At 39.3% G+C, this 22,278-nt stretch overlaps 1 protein-coding gene across 4 annotated transcripts in view; it reads left to right on the top strand.

The window, feature by feature from the left end:
* The window catches only part of LOC139945242 (battenin-like), a 79,275-nt gene that overhangs the window by 48,643 nt on the left and 8,354 nt on the right, over positions 1-22,278 (top strand). For 2 of the 4 annotated variants that reach the window (XM_071942554.1, XM_071942556.1), the window contains exons 11-15: positions 4,846-4,979; positions 8,912-9,028; positions 9,852-9,968; positions 11,488-11,653; positions 13,003-13,106. In XM_071942554.1, the coding sequence (XP_071798655.1) occupies positions 4,846-4,979; positions 8,912-9,028; positions 9,852-9,968; positions 11,488-11,653; positions 13,003-13,082 (614 nt within the window). In that variant the 3' untranslated portion in view covers positions 13,083-13,106. Of the gene's footprint in view, positions 1-4,845; positions 4,980-8,911; positions 9,029-9,851; positions 9,969-11,487; positions 11,654-13,002; positions 13,107-16,940; positions 17,140-22,278 lie in introns of those variants that run through there. The other 2 variants (XM_071942557.1, XM_071942558.1) reach the window with 2 other exon arrangements.

Raw genomic sequence — 22,278 nt, 5'->3', positions numbered from 1 at the left:
CATTAAGCATCTCAGTGTTGCCTTTAGCATTAAGCATCTCAGTGTTGCCTTTAGCATTAAGCATCTCAGTGTTGCCTTTAGCATTAAGCATCTCAGTGTTGCCTTTAGCATTAAGCATCTCAGTGTTGCCTTTAGCATTAAGCATCTCAGTGTTGCCTTTAGCATTAAGCATCTCAGTGTTGCCTTTAGCATTAAGCATCTCAGTGTTGCCTTTAGCATTAAGCATCTCAGTGTTGCCTTTAGCATTAAGCATCTCAGTGTTGCCTTTAGCATTAAGCATCTCAGTGTTGCCTTTAGCATAAAGCATCTCAGTGTTGCCTTTAGCATTAAGCATCTCAGTGTTGCCTTTAGCATTAAGCATCTCAGTGTTGCCTTTAGCATTAAGCATCTCAGTGTTGCCTTTAGCATTAAGCATCTCAGTGTTGCCTTTAGCATTAAGCATCTCAGTGTTGCCTTTAGCATTAAGCATCTCAGTGTTGCCTTTAGCATTAAGCATCTCAGTGTTGCCTTTAGCATTAAGCATCTCAGTGTTGCCTTTAGCATTAAGCATCTCAGTGTTGCCTTTAGCATTAAGCATCTCAGTGTTGCCTTTAGCATTAAGCATCTCAGTGTTGCCTTTAGCATTAAGCATCTTGATGTTGCCTTTAGCATTAAGCATCTTGATGTTGCCGTTAGCATTGAGCATCTCAGTGTTGCCCTTAACATTAAGCATCTTATTGGTGCTACATGTAAGCTTGGGCGATATCGATTTATTTTATTCTTGATATATCGCCGACAATATATCGCGATATTCGATATAATCGCGATTAATTAAATTTGACATCATCAGTCTTCAAACTCCAAGTGAAAGTTGTAGAAGAGACAGTCATAGCATAAGAGAGGTGTTCTAATGACCTATTCTACTGGTTTTACTCCAAACCTATGGGGTGCGAGATGTCTCAGCTAGCAAATACATCGCGATATCGATTAAATATCGCGATTATCACGATATATCGATATTTCGATTATAACCAAATCCATCAGATATCGAAATCGTTTCCAAATTAATATCGCGATATTCGATAATATCGTGATATCGCCCAAGCTTAATTGGTGCCCTTAACATTAAGCATCTTATTGGTGCCCTTAACATTAAGCATCTTATTGGTGCCCTTAACATTAAGCATCTTGATGTTGCCCTTAACATTAAGCATCTTATTGGTGCCCTTATTGTTAAGCGTCTTATTGGTGCCCTTAGCATTAAGCATCTTGATGTTGCCCTTAACATTAAGCATCTTATTGGTGCCCTTAACGTTAAGCGTCTTATTGGTGCCCTTAGCATTAAGCATCTTGATGTTGCCCTTAACATTAAGCGTCTTATTGGTGCCCTTAAAGGAACACGTTGCCTTGGATCGGTCGAGTTGGTCTTTATAAAATGTTTGTAACCGTTTGTTATAAAATGCATATGGTTAGCAAGTTGTTTAAAAAGTAGAATACAATGATCCACACAAATTTGCCTCGAAATTGCGTGGTTTTCCTTTTACTTTGCGAACTAACACGGTCGGCCATTTATTGGAGTCAAACATTTGACTCCCATAAATGGCCGACCGTGTTAGTCAACGAGTTAAAAGTAAAACTGTGCAATTTTGAGTGGTACTTATGTGGATCATTATCTTCTACTTTTAAAACATCTTTCTAACCATATGCATTTCATAACAAACGGTTTCAAATGTTTTTTATAGACCAACTCGTCCGATCCAAGGCAACGTGTTCCTTTAACATTAAGCATCTTATTGGTGCCCTTAACATTAAGCATCTTATTGGTGCCCTTAACATTAAGCATCTTATTGGTGCCCTTAGCATTGAGCATCTTATTGGTGCCCTTAGCATTAAGCATCTTATTGGTGCCCTTAGCATTAAGCATCATATTGGTGCCCTTAACATTAAGCATCTTATTGGTGCCCTTAACATTAAGCATCTTATTGGTGCCCTTAACATTAAGCATCTAATTGGTGCCCTTAACATTAAGCATCTTATTGGTGCCCTTAACATTAAGCGTCTTATAGGTGCCCTTAACATTAAGCGTCTTATTGGTGCCCTTAACATTAAGCATCTTATAGGTGCCCTTAACATTAAGCATCTTATTGGTGCCCTTAACATTAAGCGTCTTATTGGTGCCCTTAACATTAAGCATCTTATTGGTGCCCTTAACGTTAAGCGTCTTATTGGTGCCCTTAGCATTAAGCATCTTGATGTTGTCGTTAACATTAAGCATCTTATTGGTGCCCTTCACATTAAGCATCTTATTGGTGCCCTTAGCATTAAGCATCTTATTGGTGCCCTTAGCATTAAGCATCTTATTGGTGCCCTTAACATTAAGCATCTTATTGGTGCCCTTAACATTAAGCATCTTATTGGTGCCCTTAGCATTAAGCATCTTGATGTTGTCGTTAACATTAAGCATCTTATTGGTGCCCTTAGCATTAAGCATCTTATTGGTGCCCTTAGCATTAAGCATCTTATTGGTGCCCTTAACATTAAGCATCTTATTGGTGCCCTTAACATTAAGCATCTTATTGGTGCCCTTAACATTAAGCGTCTTATTGGTGCCCTTAGCATTAAGCATCTTATTGGTGCCCTTAACATTAAGCATCTTATTGGTGCCCTTAGCATTAAGCATCTTATTGGTGCCCTTAACATTAAGCATCTTATTGGTGCCCTTAGCATTAAGCATCTTATTGGTGCCCTTAACATTAAGCATCTTATTGGTGCCCTTAGCATTAAGCATCTTATTGGTGCCCTTAACATTAAGCGTCTTATTGGTGCCCTTAGCATTGAGCATCTTGATGTTGCCCTTAGCATTAAGCATCTGATGTTGCCCTTAAAATTAAGCATCTTATTGGTGCCCTTAACGCTAAGCGTCTTATTGGTGCCCTTAGCATTAAGCATCTTGATGTTGCCCTTAGCATTAAGCATCTTGATGTTGCCCTTAACATTAAGCATCTTATTGGTGCCCTTAACATTAAGCATCTTATTGGTGCCCTTAACATTAAGCATCTTATTGGTGCCCTTAGCATTAAGCATCTTATTGGTGCCCTTAGCATTAAGCATCTTGATGGTGCCCTTAGCATTGAGCATCTTGATGTTGCCCTTAGCATTAAGCATCTTGATGTTGCCCTTAAAATTAAGCATCTTATTGGTGCCCTTAGCATTAAGCATTTTATTGGTGCCCTTAACATTAAGCGTCTTATTGGTGCCCTTAACATTAAGCATCTTATTGGTGCCCTTAACATTAAGCATCTTATTGGTGCCCTGAGCATTAAGCATCTTGATGTTGCCCTTAGCATTAAGCATCTTGATGTTGCCCTTAACGTTAAGCGTCTTATTGGTGCTCTTAGCATTGAGCATCTTGATGTTGCCCTTAGCATTAAGCATCTTGATGTTGCCCTTAAAATTAAGCATCTTATTGGTGCCCTTAACGTTAAGCGTCTTATTGGTGCCCTTAGCATTGAGCATCTTGATGTTGCCCTTAGCATTAAGCATCTTGATGTTGTTCTTAACATTAAGCATCTTATTGGTGCCCTTAACATTAAGCATTTTATTGGTGCCCTTGGCATTAAGCATCTTGATGTTGCCCTTAGCATTAAGCATCTTGGTGTTGCCCTTAACATTAAGCATCTTATTGGTGCCCTTAACATTAAGCGTCTTATTGGTGCCCTTAGCATTAAGCATCTTGATGGTGCCCTTAGCATTAAGCATCTTGATGTTGCCCTTAACGTTAAGCGTCTTATTGGTGCCCTTAGCATTGAGCATCTTGATGTTGCCCTTAGCATTAAGCATCTTGATGTTGCCCTTAAAATTAAGCATCTTATTGGTGCCCTTAACGTTAAGCGTCTTATTGGTGCCCTTAGCATTAAGCATCTTGATGTTGCCCTTAGCATTAAGCATCTTGATGTTGCCCTTAACATTAAGCATCTTATTGGTGCCCTTAACATTAAGCATTTTATTGGTGCCCTTGGCATTAAGCATCTTGATGTTGCCCTTAGCATTAAGCATCTTGGTGTTGCCCTTAACATTAAGCATCTTATTGGTGCCCTTAACATTAAGCATCTTATTGGTGCCCTTGGCATTAAGCATCTTGATGTTGCCCTTAGCATTAAGCATCTTGATGTTGCCCTTAAAATTAGGCATCTTATTGGTGCCCTTAGCATTAAGCATCTTATTGGTGCCCTTAACATTAAGCATCTTATTGGTGCCCTGAGCATTAAGCATCTTGATGTTGCCCTTAGCATTAAGCATCTTGATGTTGCCCTTAACGTTAAGCGTCTTATTGGTGCCCTTAGCATTGAGCATCTTGATGTTGCCCTTAGCATTAAGCATCTTGATGTTGCCCTTAAAATTAAGCATCTTATTGGTGCCCTTAACGTTAAGCGTCTTATTGGTGCCCTTAGCATTAAGCATCTTGATGTTGCCCTTAGCATTAAGCATCTTGATGTTGCCCTTAACATTAAGCATCTTATTGGTGCCCTTAACATTAAGCATTTTATTGGTGCCCTTGGCATTAAGCATCTTGATGTTGCCCTTAGCATTAAGCATCTTGGTGTTGCCCTTAACATTAAGCATCTTATTGGTGCCCTTAACATTAAGCATCTTATTGGTGCCCTTAACATTAAGCATCTTGATGTTGCCCTTAGCATTAAGCATCTTGATGTTGCCCTTAACATTAAGCATCTTATTGGTGCCCTTAGCATTAAGCATCTTATTGGTGCCCTTAGCATTAAGCATCTTATTGGTGCCCTTAACATTAAGCATTTAGGCAATATGTACATGTATATAATAGAATATCAATTGTGTTTTTATTGACAGGTATCTTAAGAGTTCAACAAGGAGCAGGTGATGCTTCAGAAACGACTGAAATACATTCTTTTACCATCAAGCTCAAAGCTTTTTTCCATCAAGTAAAAAGATGCATCAAACTTGTTGCATGGTTATCATTTTGTGTAAGTATTACAATTAATGCAAGAGGTGCATATTTCAGGAATTTAAGTACATGTACAGTGTACACACAACTCAATTTCACTTGCATTAAATCCACAGTAAAGATTCTGATGGAGCCTATGAGACACTACATGTAAAAGGAAGATGGCATTTTGTGTAGTTTTATATTGTGTGTGTAGTTCAGAACATGCACACAAATCAGAGAATGATAATAATAATAGTAATAATAACAAGCATTTATTGTACATGTACATATAGAGCATTTTTTACAGGGTACCACAGCTCTTAACAAGAAACAGTACCGTAATTTACGGATTATAAACCGCGGTTTATGTTGATTTTGATTCTTTTTTTGAACTCCTGCGGTTTATTCGCCGGGCGGCTTGTATGCCGACATATTAATATTGAAAAAGAAAACAACAACATAATTTTTTTTTAAAGAAACATTGTTTAAAAAAACTCCTTATTAAAACAAATACAAAACAGACAGAAAAAATCATACACCGGCGTGTCAAACTCACTCTGAAAAACATTTGACGAGAAATTATTGCTACATGGACGACTCCACCAACCTTGTCTGCCGTTACAAGGCCGTGCCTCGATTTTATTCCTAGATCAATGGGTCTCAAAAAGTCCTATTTCTACTCCATAATAAATCCATCTGTCCAACAAGACCGTTTTTTTTCTTTCATATTTATGAACACTTTGAACGCCAAAATGATGTTAGTCCTGCGACTCTGCATATAGCGAATTGGGAATAATTGTCATCCTCGGACCCATAAAATAATCCATGATGTGTCACGATATAGTGGGGTTGAGCGCAAGGCAAGATCGTGAGTACGAGGATAGCTTCAAAAGAAATATAGTCGGGTTGCCTTTCCACACAGAGAAAAAACACATGCTAAGTGTCATTGCTGAATTGCTTACTTATGGGTACCGGCTGCCATGTAGAAATGGGTGCTTTTTTTTTTGGGAGATTCTTTTTTATTAAGAGCAGACTTTGAAACGATCGTCGGATGGTCGCACTCGTCTGCCAACTCACCCCTCATCAAGCGGCCCATGGATGTAAGCAAATAATCGCGGGAACTGGAGAATAAACTTGTTTGATTGTTTTAACAGAAACAAAAAACACACATTAAGGAGTTTGCAACAAAGTTCTTTCTTCATTTTTCACATTATTTCAATGAAAATGTTAACAATTATAAATAAATTTCTGCCGGTCGGAGTTTGTTATTTTTGGTCCTGCTACTTGCCGTCAAATCACTGTCAACTCGCTTGTGCCGTCTATTCGCCGTCAACTTGACCACTACGCAGATGGCAGGTATGAATTAGTCTTCACCCAATACGTAAAAAAAAGCAAAATGGCAGCCGACGGTTTTGGAGCTTCGAGGTAATTTTTAATGAGAAAAAACTCAAATTTTAAACTGAAATGTAACATAAAAGTTATGAAAATTTTCCTTTAGCTAATACTTTTCATTTCTTTTCCTCTTTTGTGGATTGTAAATGTATTATTGGAGGAGTTGATGGCGAGTTGACGGCACCAAGTGAGTTAAAGGCGGGTAGGACCCCACTTTCACACGGCCCCTCTCTTTGTGCGCTCGTGGCTGTGGTTTATTTGCCGGGCGGTTTATGCGCCGACACTTAAATATTTATTTCTATATTTTGGGGAAGGGTGGTTTATACACCGGGCAGTTTATAATACGAAAATTACGGTATATTAAACAAATACATAACTAATGGCACTAATAATGGGAAAACAGTTTGTCCTTAGAAATCAACCGTGGAACAGGAACGTTTTGAGAATGCCATCATGGTTTGGCTATTAATGCACACAAACACCTACATGTAGGCCCTGTTTACACTAGATCCCGAAAGCCGGATCAGACGCGGATCGAATTCGGCAATGTGGATTAACGGCAAGTGTAAACGCAAAAATGCTGGGTCAGACCCGGGTCTGTATCCGGCAATTTCAATCCACCTTTCGAGGGTTGAATCCGGCAATTGGTGGATTAAGGTCCGGCAATGTGGATTTAAATACAAGTGTAAACACAAAGGTGGATTATACATGGCAATTAAACGTTGCATTTCCGGTTTTGTTACGAATGGCGCGCTTTTCTCTTCGCTGAACATTATATTTGTGAGCGTCTTCTTTATTGTCACTGATGTCTGATGCACAGTGTGTGTGGACTGTGTGTGTGTGAAACGTTTTGTATTTTTCAGGGCCCTAAAACAAATGATTTGCCACGTTACTATCATTCGAAAACTAGGTTTTGTTGGGTTCCCTCAACAACATTATGATTACGCGTACGGTCAACTGAATTGATACTAGACTGATTTACTCGATGCTCCGTGCCGAGCGAGTACAAGTCGAATCTTCACATTACTTTTCCTTTTCGGCAATAATTACAGATCGCTCCAGGAAAAATATGGCGCGCTGAAATCGTGATCCTTGAGCTCTTTCCGGGGAGCGGTGACGTCACTGCCAATAAACATCATGTTTGAAAGCAGAATCGGAGATGGATTAAGGACTGGTATAAAGGCCGGTTTATAGTCGGTTGCGCGATGGTCACGCGACGGAATTCTTGCGCGCAATCCTAAGACTGAGGCCTAAAAACCGTGTCTTTTTATGATCGCGCATCAAGATTTCCGACGCCTGACCATCGCGCGACCGACTATAACTCGGCCTTAAACGCGACACTTAATTTTGATCTGCGGTCGTAAAAAAATGCAGAATCTCCATCCACCTGGGATTTAGTGTAATTGCGGTCCTAGAGTGCAGTAACCAATAAAAGTCAATTTGAGTAGTGAGGTGCTTACAAACTCACAATCTTGAGTTTCTCTGCAATATTAATAACCACCATTCATAAATACCCTGCACAGTTCCGCTAATCCTTTCAGTGGAGAGCGCGTCACGTGGGGGTGTTTAAAGGGTTGATAAAGACACAGCTAAAGCTGTTTAAGACCGACTGGCTTCGCGTGTTGGGCGCGCAAGCTAATGTACGGCAAGTTATATTACACGGAACTCAATTCATAGTTATTAGTAACAGCGGGTAATTTGTGACCGACACGCACAAAACATTTTTACAAAAGTTTTTGAAAAAATTTGTGAACTTTGAAAAAAATTGCAAAAGAAACAGTGTCACATTGTTTATAATTGTGAGATTATTTTGCTTTTTAACATAAGGGCATTTATGAATGGGAATTAAAGAGTAGTGACTCGTTCTTAAACGGCTGTTTAAAACCTTGCAGGGTCGTGGCCGTGCGATAAAGGCCCGAGCCGAACACACAGCTAAAACCCTGCCGGTTTTAAACAACCGTTTTATAAGAACTACGATTTTTTCCTTAGTTTAATGCTAAACGAGGATACCAGTGAAATCTTCCTGTTGCATTAAGTATTGATAGCGAACATATTTTAGCTTTTCAGTTGTTTTTCAAGCCATAGTAACGACTTTCAAGAAAAGATATTTTCTTTGCTGTTTTTGTTTGTGTATTATTCTCCTTCAAAAAGGATTGGATGCATCAGGTTGACAAAATTAATAAAAATAATAATAATTAGATGTTTATAAAGTGCACATATCTGCCTAAAATGGCACCCAAGGAGCACAAGAAAAAAACACTAGAAACAGTAATAAGCGAAATAATGACAAGTATGGAAATGACAGGTAATCGCTGGATTCCTTCATGAGGAATGTTTTCAGATGCTTGTGGAACAATTCTGCAGTTTTGCTAATATACCTTGTCGTTATCGGTTCTCGCTACTAATGTGCTGGTATAATCTGTACTTAAATGCATTGAAACAGGCATGAGGCAGTGCGGAACCAGCAACACTCTCCTATTAACCGCAACCTCGTAATAACAGGGCTTGACTGTATACTTTTCTAAAGCCACTTGATGTGTTATCCATGTAATCTATGATTATTTTGTGTATTGACAGTTGGCAGTGATACAATTCACAAGTTACACAATAAGAGTTGCTGCAGCCAAGGCAAAAGACAAACCTGATGTCACAAAATGTCCTGAGTTTTATGCATCATTACAACTTTGCTATCAGGTACAATTAACCTTTCATTTCATGAAAAAGGGCATTATGTGATCAGTTATGCAGGGGGGTGTCACAAAAGCATTTTTTGCATTCAAATTTCCTATTATTTAGGCCACAGAAGTCATCTCTTGTCCCAAATTCAATGTATTACAATTACAATAGAACAATTACTAAAGAATGTTTCTCCTCTCCCTACAGTTATTATTAAAGGAATAACAGTGTTGTAGCCGATGTGAATGGTCTTGGTCTCGAGACCAGTCTGGAAACCAATTTTTGGTGGTCTTTGACTTGGTCTCGAGCACACATGGTCTCGGGCTTCCTGATCTTGATCTTGAACCTTTCTGTCTTGGTCTCAGACCTCATTTTTATTGAGACCAATAAAAAACATACACTTTTGATTAGAAGCAATTTATCCCATAATAAGTAAGCTCCTTGGTCACCTGGAGGACAATGACCTTCTAACTGACTGCCAGTTTGGGTTTCGACATTCATGTTCAGCCGGTTATCTGCTGACATCAGTTAACAGTTGCATGGCTTCTGACTGACGCCCAAAACAAAGATATTGACAGTTTAGGGAGAGCGCCAACTAGGGCTAATAATAGGTCAGTTGGTAGAGTGTCGGTATGTTTAATCATACTTTGCTGCTTCAAATCCCAATCAGGTCAATTCAACCCTACTATTTTTTTGATAGAAAAGTTACAACATAAAGTTTATGTCAAACTATACATTGAAATGAATAGATTGCGGGCTCTAAGCTGATGTTATTTCTCTGTGATTTTAAAACATCAAGGTTTATTGAGTGACAATGATCATGCTTTTTTGTATTTTTTAGGTGGGTGTCTTTGTCTCGCAGTCATCGTTACCAATCGGCAAGATCAGACAAGTTGGTCTACTGACTTTATTTCAGACCATAAATATGCTAGTATGGATCTTCAATGAAAACAAAACAGTATGTAGTTTATCATATTCTTTCCATTAAATATTTCCTTAGTTCATCTTGTATTAACCCTGACTGTAAAGACAGTATAAACTATTGGTTCTGAGAACCGTTTGATTGTTTTAAAGTCAAATTAAAATATAAAAGTTTCATTTAAATTTCATTTTGAGTTTTTGTGTTAGCTATCGTGAGATATATTGTGAGATATCGTGAGATATCGCTGAAACTTTGGAGCGACTTTGTACATGCAGGAAGAATAGACAATCTGAGAAGCGTTACCATGGTTAATGCTTCTTTTAATCAAATTTTGGCAGATAAAGTTGAAATCTTTTCCCATATCATACAGTACTTTGAAGTGAAATGTTTCTCTTAATGCATTCTACTTTCCAAAGCTGCTGTTTTTCGTACCACGTAAGTTATTATTACCAGTAATTTTCAGAGAAATTACATGTACCAAACATGTACAGACCCTTTGTAAAGAGTGATGTGTGTTTACAATTTCAAGCACACACATGAGCAAAGGGCTGCTATACATTGTAACATGTTTGAAGTGTCTGATTGGTTCATTGATTGAAATTGTACAGTGTAAATCATTACATACTTTGTTTTAAAAAAATGTATTAGTTTGTCCCTTTAAGTTCTTAATTATCTGTCGGTCACCTTTAATCAGTTTGAGTTGACACAGTTTGCACCTGTTACGTATTACAAGACCAAGGTGAACCAGATTCATTGTTATTGGTGCACCCAACTATATAGGGACAAAAAACAGCAATTGGTGTCATTAACATTTTGTAGACCCTCAAAATATTTGTAATTAAACAGATTTGAGAACCCAATAAAAAAAATGTGCCGGGGGGGGGGATGTTGGGAAAAATACACCGGTGTAGGGGTGTTTTTAATAAATGGCCGGGCCCTGAGACTCCCCATATCAAATTGAGCATGGGATAAAAGTTCAAGACTCAATGGATAATTTCCCCTTCACTGTATACAATCTGTGCGACATGTATTTTTTGATATCTAGCATTTTGCACTGTATGCTATGTCAGTTTATTTATTGAAGAGGTCCATAAGGTCACACTCTGTCATGTATTATAGTTTATGCTCTTTGGATTTGTTGATTGACCCTTTACCAAACTAGCCCACTGGAATCATACAGACTGCAAGCAGCATGGTGGTAAGCAGGACTGGTGGTGGCCAAAAAGGAGAACTTGCCTTAGTATCAAATGCACCATCCACAACCTCATTTGTACTATGCTGTTGTGTTTTATTACCTACTTTGTCTCTTGTATGGATGCTTATCCCAACACTAAAGCCAGCTTCCCAATAGACTGTTTCTTCTGCAGCCAGGTGGAGAGTTACCGTGACTGGCTTTGGTGTAATTCTATCGTGATTCACACCTGGACTTTTAGTCTGCGAAATTTGCATGGTGTTTTACAGCAGCAAGATGGTCCTAAGAGACTCAACACACCCATAGTGCCATTACACTAGACTCCCTCCTCTTCTTATTTATTTGTTGTATTTTCATTTCTAGTTCCGGTTTTTGCCAGTTGCAATTCTTCCACTATTGATGATCATTGCTGGTATATTGAGAGGTGCTGTATATGTCAACATATTTTACATGATAAGGACGGACAGTAAATATCCTGAAGGAGACAGAGAGATGTGTGCAAATGTGGCCTCTATATTTCTTACCGTTGGTGAGTCAGCATTTGACATTGAACTTTTAATTGGTACACGCATATAAACACATATAACATTCACGTTGTCACAAGATTTAAAGAGAGCAATAAAAAGTCAAAGGGGTGTGTTTATTTGTGTTTTGCTCAGAAAAAGAAGAACTAAAACCACACTCTGCAGAGAATTATGTGATATGAAAGCAGCTCATTCTTTCAGACTGCTCCTACAATTCCCCCTGAAAACCAAGGTTATTAGGCTCATGACATCGTGGCCGAGCGGATAAGAGCACCGAACTCGAGCTCTGGTGCTTCTGTTCAGCAGAGTGTGAGTTTGAGTCCCGGTCGTGACACTTGAGTCCCTGAGCAAGACACTTACATGTACCTATAATTGCTTCTCTCCACCCAGGGGTAAATGGGTACTTGTGAGGGCAGAGATGGTTCTTGTGATTGATTTAGCCAAGTAGCGCATATTAATGTTGCACAGGCTGCATACTCTCCACGAGGGAGCTGAGAAGGTTTAAGGAATTAATTAAGGCCCAGTGACCAGGGGTACTAATGTTGGAAGCTAAAAACTGGTTATTATGATTCATAGTACTATGACAAAGGTTCCCAATAGTAAGTGACTTCAAATGCCATGGACTACCTTGTCCTAAAATCACTTAATAATGCATTCATAAATACCTCGGACAGTTTCGCTATTCCTATTGGTGGAGAGCGCGTCACGTGGGTGTGTATAAACCTTTGTTTATGACCAGTAAAAAGTGTTGAAACATGGGTGTGGCAGGCGAGCTTGCACCTGTGCTTACAAGACAATTTCTTCATTCCTATTGGTCGAGAGCAACGGCTGAAACAGTTGTGCCACATCACGCGATACGCGAGACGCGCACAGCATTCCCTTATAAGGAGTTGTTTACCCGAGGGCGGCAGAGGGCCAAGTACCATTTCATAGCTGGAGGGGTGTTGTGTTAAAAGAAATCATTGAACAATTAGTATTTTTGCATTTATTTTACTTTTTGACCAAAAGTGTTGATGTTCTTTGACCGAAAAGGTATTTATGAATGGGAATCAAAGTGTGTTGAATCGGTTTCAACTAGTGGTTTAAACCCGCCGAGGCCTGGTTCTTGATAATTTACCTAGACTTCATATCGGTAAATTATCAAGAACCACTAGTTGATTAAACCACTAGTTGAAAACCTCTTCACCACACATTGATTCCCTTATTCACGATAATCCAGACGCTGTTTTCAAGCATGGCCTGCTCATGATTCTTTGGAACTGAAGTAGAATACATGTAGCTTGCAACGTAACAAATCAGTGTTCTTTGTTGTACTTGAAAATTAATCAGTCCTTTACTGTTCTATACTTTGCAGGCTTATCCTTGAGTTGCATTCTGCAAACAGTTCTCTTCAATACTGTTCCACTACTCCAATATGAAAAACCACCACATTGAGCAAACTTACGCAACATGTTAACAGTAAGTACAAAAGCTAGAGATCTAAAATAGTGAGGCATACATTATGTACTATTTTAACTAGGTGTTCGGCTAACAGCCGAACAACTATTATTAGGTGTTCGGCTAACAGCCGAACAACTATGGGTAAAAACTCTTTTGAAGGAGTGGTGGCTCTGAAAAGAGCCGGTTTGGTCTCGACGTTTCGAACAGTATACTCTGCTCGTCTTCAGGAGAATCGAGCAGAGTATTCTGTTCGAAACGTCGAGACCAAACCGGCTCTTTTCAGAGCCACCACTCCTTCAAAAGAGTTTTTACCCATGGTTGTACCTGCAAGTTTACTATTAATATTTATATTTATAGTTGATCTTATTCTCCACACCATGCAAAGCTTCAAACACCAATTAGCCGAACAACTATTGTTATTGTTATGTTTTTTCCCTGCAAACCTTCTCTAGCAATTTTAAACAAAAGTAAAGCTTGTACAAACTTAAAACTTACCATGTACATAGGGATCAGTGAGTAGATAAACCGCCACTTTTGGGAATGATGACAACATTGATGACGTCATGGCAAGGTTTTTAAAGTTGAAAAACGACATTTGCTTTTTCGCTGTATCTCAACGAATATTAATGCTATGATGTTCATACTTCAGCATCGGATAGATAAAGACATTGACAACATTTGAAAAGTTAACGCCAAAATCGTATGACCTTACTTTCCGGTCGTTACCATGGGTCAAAGTTCGCCTTTGCATTTTTTCATCAAAAAACAACTTTTGAGCTTTAAAACAAAAGTAAAGCTTGTACAATCTTGAAACTTACTATGTCCATAGGCAATAGTGAGTAGATGAATCCGCCACTTTTTTGGAATGATGACATCATTGATGACATCATCATAAGGTTTTTATTGTTGAAAAATGACAATTTGCTTGTTGCTGTATCTCAACGAATATAAAAGCTACATGATGTTCATACTTGGGCATCGGATAGATAAAGCCTTGGGCAATATTTGAAAAGTTAATTCCAAAATCGTACGACCTTAACTTCCGGGTCATTACCCTGGGTCAAAGTTCGCATTTGTTTTCAATCAAAAACAACTTTTGAGCTTTTAAACAAAAGTAAAGCTTGTACAAACTTACTATGGACATAGGCAAAAGTGAGTGGATGAAGCCGCCACTTTTTTGGAATGATGACGCCATTGATGACGTCATGACAAGTTTTTTAATGTTGAAAAATTACCATTTGCTTGTTGCTGTATCTCAAGAAATATGAAAGCTACAGACTTGGGCAACATTTGAAAAGTTAATGCCAAAATCGTATGACCTGAACTTCCGGGTCGTTACCCTGGGTCAAAGTTCGCCTTTGTGTTTTTTTGAAATTGGGCTTGTTCTCGTTGACCCCTCTGCTGCAGCTTCCAAGGTTGTATCGTTAACTTGTTTTACCCCTGGCCACACATCAGTTAACTGTTGTGTGGCTTTTTACAAGCACCCCTTTGAAGATATTAAAGTCACCTGGAACTGGTATTTTGTCAAAATAAATCTTTTGTCACTAAAATATGTGTTTTGATGATTGGAATATGAATAAACAGTTCACTAAGGTTCTAAAAAATTAGTTTCCATTTTATTTACAAATTTAAAAGTAGGCCCGACCCAAGAAGGCGCTGTTTGTGACGTCAATCGAGGCGCGATATTTGAAGAGAAAATCTGTAGTCTAGCCCTGTACACTATGTCTGGGTACCTGATCAGTGTGATGCTGACTTTCAGAACTACGGTCATGAGCAGACTGCACGCACTGTATATCTGCTGTGCGGATGGTCCACTCGAATTACCCAGCTTGGTGAATCGCATGCAGTGCCAACACGAGAAGCAGTACCCAGATGTGTTCACGTCAGGCAAATGCTCCTTTAGGTTCGTCACGTCCTTCAGGTACCTTCTTCGACTTCCTACTAGCTGGAAAACTTGTTGGAATAGTGTCATGTTTTAGGAAAGAACTTTTCTCTTCATGTCAAATTAATGCTGTATTCCGGATTCTCGAAGCACGACAGCTCGAAGTGTTTGCTGCACAGTGCTGGAAAAGAAGTTGGACAGGACCACTTTGCAAACTGACCCCATCTTTAGTCGTTTTGCTGCATCCAGCAGCAATACACGTAGGCGACATTGCCGGAAAAATGCAGGAAATAAACCTTTTCTCGAAACATACAAACTCATGACTAGGACCTGCATGTACTTGCACGTACGTGTGTTTGATGTTCGATCGAGGCAAAGTCTGCCGCAAATGACGTCACAAAAGGGGAAGGCGGAGTCACCCCCAAAAACTACTTTATCTATTTTTTAAACAAATAAATAGTAACACAACAATATCTCAAAAAATGATTTTGTTGTTCATATACATATACTTTAATGTTTGAAGAAAAAATGGACACCCTGTGAAGTAGAAGCTCTCTCCATCGCAGCCTCCACCAAGCATTTTGGACCATTCATCGTCCAATCTAAGAATCACACACGCACCCTGACCGACAGTAAACCATGTGTCCAGGCCTGAGAAAAGTTGTGCCGTGGGGAATTATCAGCCAGCCCGTGGATTACGACCTTTCTACCAAGCCTCTATTTGTCATCTTGCTGGTTCTGCTAACGTCCCCTCTGATTTTGCTAGCCGCAATTTCCGGATTGTTATGACCCCACTTGCCAAGTATGCACCTTTGTCAGACACATTGAAGAGTCCACGGTCATGCGAGTGTCTGCCCAGGAGATCTCTCCGTTGATGCTAAGCTCCCATTCACAAGCAGAGCAGCATGGTTAGCGGTTCAGTCGAAATGTCCAGATTTGCGCCGCACTCATGCTCACTTGGTGCAGGGCACCCGTCCTCCCAAAAAAAGCCACAACCATCAAGGATGTCAAACGATACCTACAAGTCGCATCGGTTGCTAAGGACGGCCTACTGATACACGTAGTTCGCAGAGAAGTGCCACTGTTCCCTACACGATAATGCATCATCGTTCCCCGCCAAGTACTCCATGGCCTCCTTTCTTCGCTCCACATCCAACTCGACCACCCAACACGCCACCAACTCAATTCTGTGACTCGTCGCTACTTCTTTGCTCTCGATTTAGACAAGTCTGTTAACGAAGTTAGTTCCAGCTGTCACCTTTGCGCATCTCTACTCAACACGCCCCAACTGTAACAGTACAATGTATGTGGGAAAATTACTTCTTTAAATGGCTGATAGTTAATGTGCATTGTTATAGGCATAACATGGGAGGGGAAATAATTGTTTGAATGTCCCATCAGGCATTTGGGCTATTTAAGCTTTTGTTTTGGGTTCCGTTAGAGGGAACTTTAAAACCAAAGGAATTTTATATTGTGGTTGAGATTTGCGTTGCGGGTGCTGAGAAGGGTACTGTTTGGGTACTGTTTGGGTGTGAACACCAGCGGACAGCTAGGCCAGCGTTGAGGTTGTGTCGTGTCGACCCGTCTAGCACGGGTAGGGGTCCGGCGGGTGTTTTAAGGCCCATCAGCAACGCAAATCCTCCCGGGAATCTCGGACCCAAGGATAAGCGGTGTTGAAGCCAAAGGCATTGTGAGTAACTTTAAACTAATTTTACTGGGATTTAGTCAAGCCATGGGTTATTCACTAAATGTCCCTTGTTCTAAAATGCATGCAGCCATTGACTATTGTTTGCCTAAAGAGTTGATTATTGTTTGCCTAAAAGATTCATCGATAAACTTTTGTTGTAAAAGCATGTTGTTGTTTACTTGATTTTTGGGTATGGGCCATTGTGAAATTTGTGAAGGCGTAACTTTACCGAGTTTAAATAGAATTGTTTGTAGTAAAGGGCTTCCTAATGTAACATTTACAGGAGTTCCCGTGATGCTAAACCAAACTTGGTCTAAACGGTCCTCTGGGGCGTGATCAACCTTCAGCGGGTCGACTCACGCGGGGCTACCGATGGTGACATAGGGGACGGGGTCCACTCCTCTGAACTGAACCTATTCTCAAGACTCAAGCAGCCATACTACAAAGTCTATGTCGCCTTTCTGCTGTTTGTTTATTCATTTAGGGAACTTTCATTGTGTAAAAGTCTGAGTGTAAACTTATTTACTTATGCATGAAATTCATATTGTACGGATTGCTCTATGTAAGCTGTGGAGAATGTAAAGGTGCAAAACTGGAAGATCGTAAAAGCTAAATTATTGTGGGGTACTTCTATTAAATTGTAGTTTCTTTATTATTTCTAATCTGGTGTTACTGTGTTCCATTCTTTTGTATGGGTTTTATGTCTGTTATTGGTCTGAGCAGAAAGGCACAAGTGCCATTTTGTGATTGCTCACTAATGAGATCTCCCGATTTGACTGTTTAACTGCTACGCGGTCTTTACTTACTCGTACATTTCGTTCGATAGATGGCTCTCCTCTTTTGAACAATGGACAAATGGTAAATAGAAGGAGTCACGCCAGTTCAGTCTAGCGCCCTCTTGAGGTCACTCTTAGTTCACTTCATGTTATGACTTGTCTGTATTAGTTACCGATTATTCCTGACCTGTTGGCAGAATTAAAAGCCGTAGTTTCTTATGAAAACGAGTTCTATTTTGATCGTGTATGTTTAGACATCCAACTACTACTCCTATAGTGGCGTCGGGAAATAGGTCCCTCTTCTGGTCACTCAAAGTCCCTCAGGGGAATAGACGTACACTAGTCACCTCATTGCCAGTCAATATGTGTATACTAGTTGCCCAAATCATAAACCCCAAAATCTCAAAATAACATTTCATTTACCGAATTCAAAAATAATATTTTGTTTGACAAAATTATACTTGAGGGAATTTTCTTTTATCATTGTTTTACCATTTGTAAAAAATTCTTATTTACCTGTACTTTTTACTTTTTTCTTCTTCATAAAATATTCACACAAAAGCACCGTCAATAACATAATGCTGTTGTATTCATATGTTTTGACAACATCAATCTTTTTTCAATTACCTGAAAACTCCTAACAAAATAAATGAGGGGAAGGAAACAAAACAGAGCATTAGAATGTTGCGATCATATAAAAATACTTGACTCGACAACATCAATCTTTTTTTAATTACCTGAAAACTCCTAACAAAATAAATGAGGGGAAGGAAACAAAACAGAGCATTAGAACGTTGCGATCATATAAAAATACTGGACTCGACAAGCGAGGTGTACCGACTGACAAACCCACGATGACAAACATGTACTTTGATGTCTGGCTCCCAACCCCTCCTAAGCTCACTGCGAGACCCGCAAGCTGGGATGTCATAGCGCTCGGGATTACACCTCCATCCCCCATGAGACACGGCATGGGCAGTAGGTGATATGCACCGAGGCTTACATTCCGACTTCTCCATGCCTTGGGCCATAGAACAAGCTTCCGTATACACAGACTCTGAATACTAATCTTAGTTCAATTTATGACCATTACGTGTATATAAGATTTGTATCCATAATCTGAATATGTAGGGTTTTTTTTCATATACTTATGAATAATTGTAAACAAAAATATTTAAATTTGGTTCAGCGAATTAGCTTTTCTACGGCTGGAAGTAAAACTAACTGGGAAGATCACGTGACTATTAAAACCACTTTGTGGCTCTATCTATCACGCAACTATGTTTTTTTTTAATAATGCTTAAAAACTGCTAAATGTTATGATTTTTTTAGGGACTGCTCTTCTCCATTCCTGGAAGACCTTTGAAGTCACATCTTAGTCCATTTTGTAGCCCAATTCAGCTGGTGTGTCCCTTTAAGGAGGTCACTGTTTTATAGCAGTCAACAATATCCTTTAGTTTCCCAACTAGTGAACATGTTGGGGTTGTATCAGATGGCAAGACACTCAACTAAAGGGAAGACTTGTATAGAACACCAATACCTCCACCTCTTCTTCCAGTACCTCTCAGGACATGAAATCATATCCAGCAGGATCTCACCTATTATCATATGATCATCACTTTTTAACCAAGTTTCGGTTAAGACAAGAATATTGACGTCTTCTCAAGGGTGTAATCATATGCTACCGTTTGTTGTCTTGTTGCATATAGACCTGGCGTTCCAAATGTGAATGTTTAACTTGTTTGGGTCGTGTGAGGTTGAATTTGGCGTAGAGCAGACAAGTTAAACAAGCAAGGTTGTGAAACTTGTGATGTACATGTAGTCCAATTGGCAACACATACATGTACTTCAATGGGTCTTGCAGATCCTTTGAAACCACTAGTACAGTACCGATTGAAAATAACTAGACGCTGTGCGATAAATTTAGCGCGATAGAAATGCCTTGGCGCGATAGACTGTTGCGCCGCCTAACGCGTGGGTCTTATCGCGCCAGACAACAAAATGCGTAAACAGCCGTCGGCAATTAGTCGCGCGTAGGCGGTACTCTTTCGCGACAATCTCCACGCGAAAAATGCTGGACCATTCTCCTTGTATGGTTGCGTGAATGCTTGAGATGTGATTCATTGTTGTTACCAGCTGAAAGCAACCACAGTTTACAGCCTATTACAGCTTTATTTGGAAGGAAAAAGCCGGTTTGATTTAAAGAACTATTTACTGAAAAGAAGTTTGAAACTCCTGCGGCATCACAAAGGAATTGTTGCGTATAGACAACCCATTCCAAATGAACCAATGCACGAAAGTTCTATACAGTCACTTTTGTATAAACCTACCGCCTAAAACTAACCCAATAGGCAACGACTACGTCTTTATTTGGAAGGAGACAGCCCGTTTTATTGGACGAGCTAGTTTCAGAAACAAGTATAAAAAGCTAGCGGCATCACATAGGAAGTGTTGGTGTCCTCTTTTGCCACTGTCCCCAGTGGATTAAATTCCCATCAATGGGAAAGTCGGATCCCCCAAAAACCACACTTTTTAAGCAAAGCTTCTTAAATGTTTTACCAGCGGCATCTCAAAGGAACCGTTGAACAATGGAGCTGTCACTCATCTTACTGAAGGGTGTGCATTTTTTTGGTCGGGATAAATTTTTAGTGGGGGGTTCGGCCCTGTGAGTTTTTTCAATTATGTGCTATAAAAAGGAAACATAAACTTGCTTTAACATAGTTCTTCAAAAATAGGATGTCGTCTTACAGAAATAATTTATGATTACAAAGTCGACAGCCTGAGAGAAGGATATCGCCTCCTTGATACGTTTTATCTTCTTGCTCTGATGCTGAAAAACGTATACGTAAGATGACAACATCATGAGATCAATTATGTCGGGATAAAAAACTCCTTGAAGTAGAATGTCATTTTCCAGATGCTGATCAAATTAAATTCATGTTTAGTAAGATTGGACTCGTATAATCTAGTCAAGGTAGTCGAACCAATACAAAACTTTTATAACATCAAAATAATCAAAAGAAACACGTATTTATGTTGAAGGAATCTGCTGTTTTATGTGAAGGCTTATAAAGTAAAAAAACTCCAAACCACAGCGGCACCACAGAGGAATCGTACCCACCCCCCCCCCCCCCCCCGCCGTTTGAACGCGGTTAACATCACAAGTGTCAATCATGGTAGGGAAATTTAGCGGGGACTTTTATTGGCGGGGACATTTTTAAGAGGTTCAAATATACTTGTGGGGTTAATTTGGGGGAAAACAGACAAGGTAACCGAGAATGGTTTCCTTAAAGGCCCTATCAAATATTAACAATAATCTCAGGCAGCATTTAAAAGAAAAATGGTTATTATGTTGTTCGAAACGTCCAGACTATTTATCTCTCAACGTTTCTTATTATTTGTGGACTGTAAATTATTGTTTCTATTTTTCACTGGCCCTACTTGGAGACTATATTTTAACTTATAAAGTTAATATTCTTTAGATAGAGTATCATTTAAGGTTAGTTTATCAACTACATGTAGGCCTATATACTATATACACAACCAATGTTTCATGAGGAACATCCACTGTTTGGCGGCAAATGAATACAAATTTTTCTCATGTAAAGCTGGTTGGACTTTGCTTAGCACAGACACTCGGACTAAACAAACATCACGTGAAGCTGTCATTTCTCCTAGTTAAGGATACAAAAGCTCGGAGGAACAACAAAAAAAATACACCACAAAGTCAGCTTTTACTTTTTGGCATGGATAATTTGGGGTAATTCTCAAAAACTGATTGTCGGAATAATTTATTCTTTACGAAATAAGTTTTATGGGTTTGTTTCAGTTAGAAAGTTAAGTTTAAAGCTGCTAAGACGAAACAAATTTCGTCACATTTTGAAGTCTGCACTATTCTTGTAAAAAATCAAGTTAGTTAATCAACAACAATGTAGTAATACAACCACAGGCATCACATTATCACAATGTTAGCGGCAACGCTCCATAGCAACACTGTTGCTAGGAAGCGCGAGGATCTTTCCATTACCGATGCACGTGTCTCCAGTCGGATTACATAATATTTTATGGAAGGTCCGACACTATAAAACCATTCTATTATTATTATTTTTTTAAGCACAGCCTAATATTAATTGTATCAGCTGCACAATTATAGCAACTTTGGATGTGTAATGTATTCTGTCCATTCATGGGAAAAATCAGGCCTTTGAGTTTGACTTGTAATAAACGCAACGACACACAGTGCATGCTGATGATACATGACCCGGTCCAGTTTCATAGTTTCATGTCTCTGTTACCTTAGGCAAAAAAAACTGCGCTTACGGTGCTTACGTCTATGTTTTGCGTGTTGTGTAATCCGCGTTAAAATGGACAACCCTTCCTGAAAAACTGGGGGGAAATCCGAAATTCTGATTTTCATAAAGCTGAACTTGAATCTGCTATGAAATGAACTCATCAGGCCTGTAAGTATAAAAACTGACCGCCAAGCATGCACAGACAAATCTGGCTTAAAAGAAACTTATAATCAGCCAAAGTTCCGTAAAGGTTGTATTTTTGCAACTGGTTGCCTACTAAGCTTAGTGTAGACATTTGCTAAGCAATATTTTTCTGTTTAACAACATTATGGAATTGGGCCCTGCCATAATTTAAGCATGTTAGCACGTCTATCATGTCGCCTGCTATAAGCACAGAAAGGTATTACATAAACAGGTAACCAGCCAAACTTTTACATCATAAAGTTTAAATTGTTGTGACTGGTGCCCACTAAATTCTTGCTCAGCAAAGAATGTGTCAAGCATTAGTTTCTTGATGAAAAATGTACTCGCTGGCGTTTTGATTCAACACTAG

Source organism: Asterias amurensis, chromosome 12, assembly GCF_032118995.1.
Source record: "Asterias amurensis chromosome 12, ASM3211899v1".
Taxonomy (NCBI): domain Eukaryota; kingdom Metazoa; phylum Echinodermata; class Asteroidea; order Forcipulatida; family Asteriidae; genus Asterias; species Asterias amurensis.
This window is presented reverse-complemented; position numbering and strand designations above follow the sequence as displayed.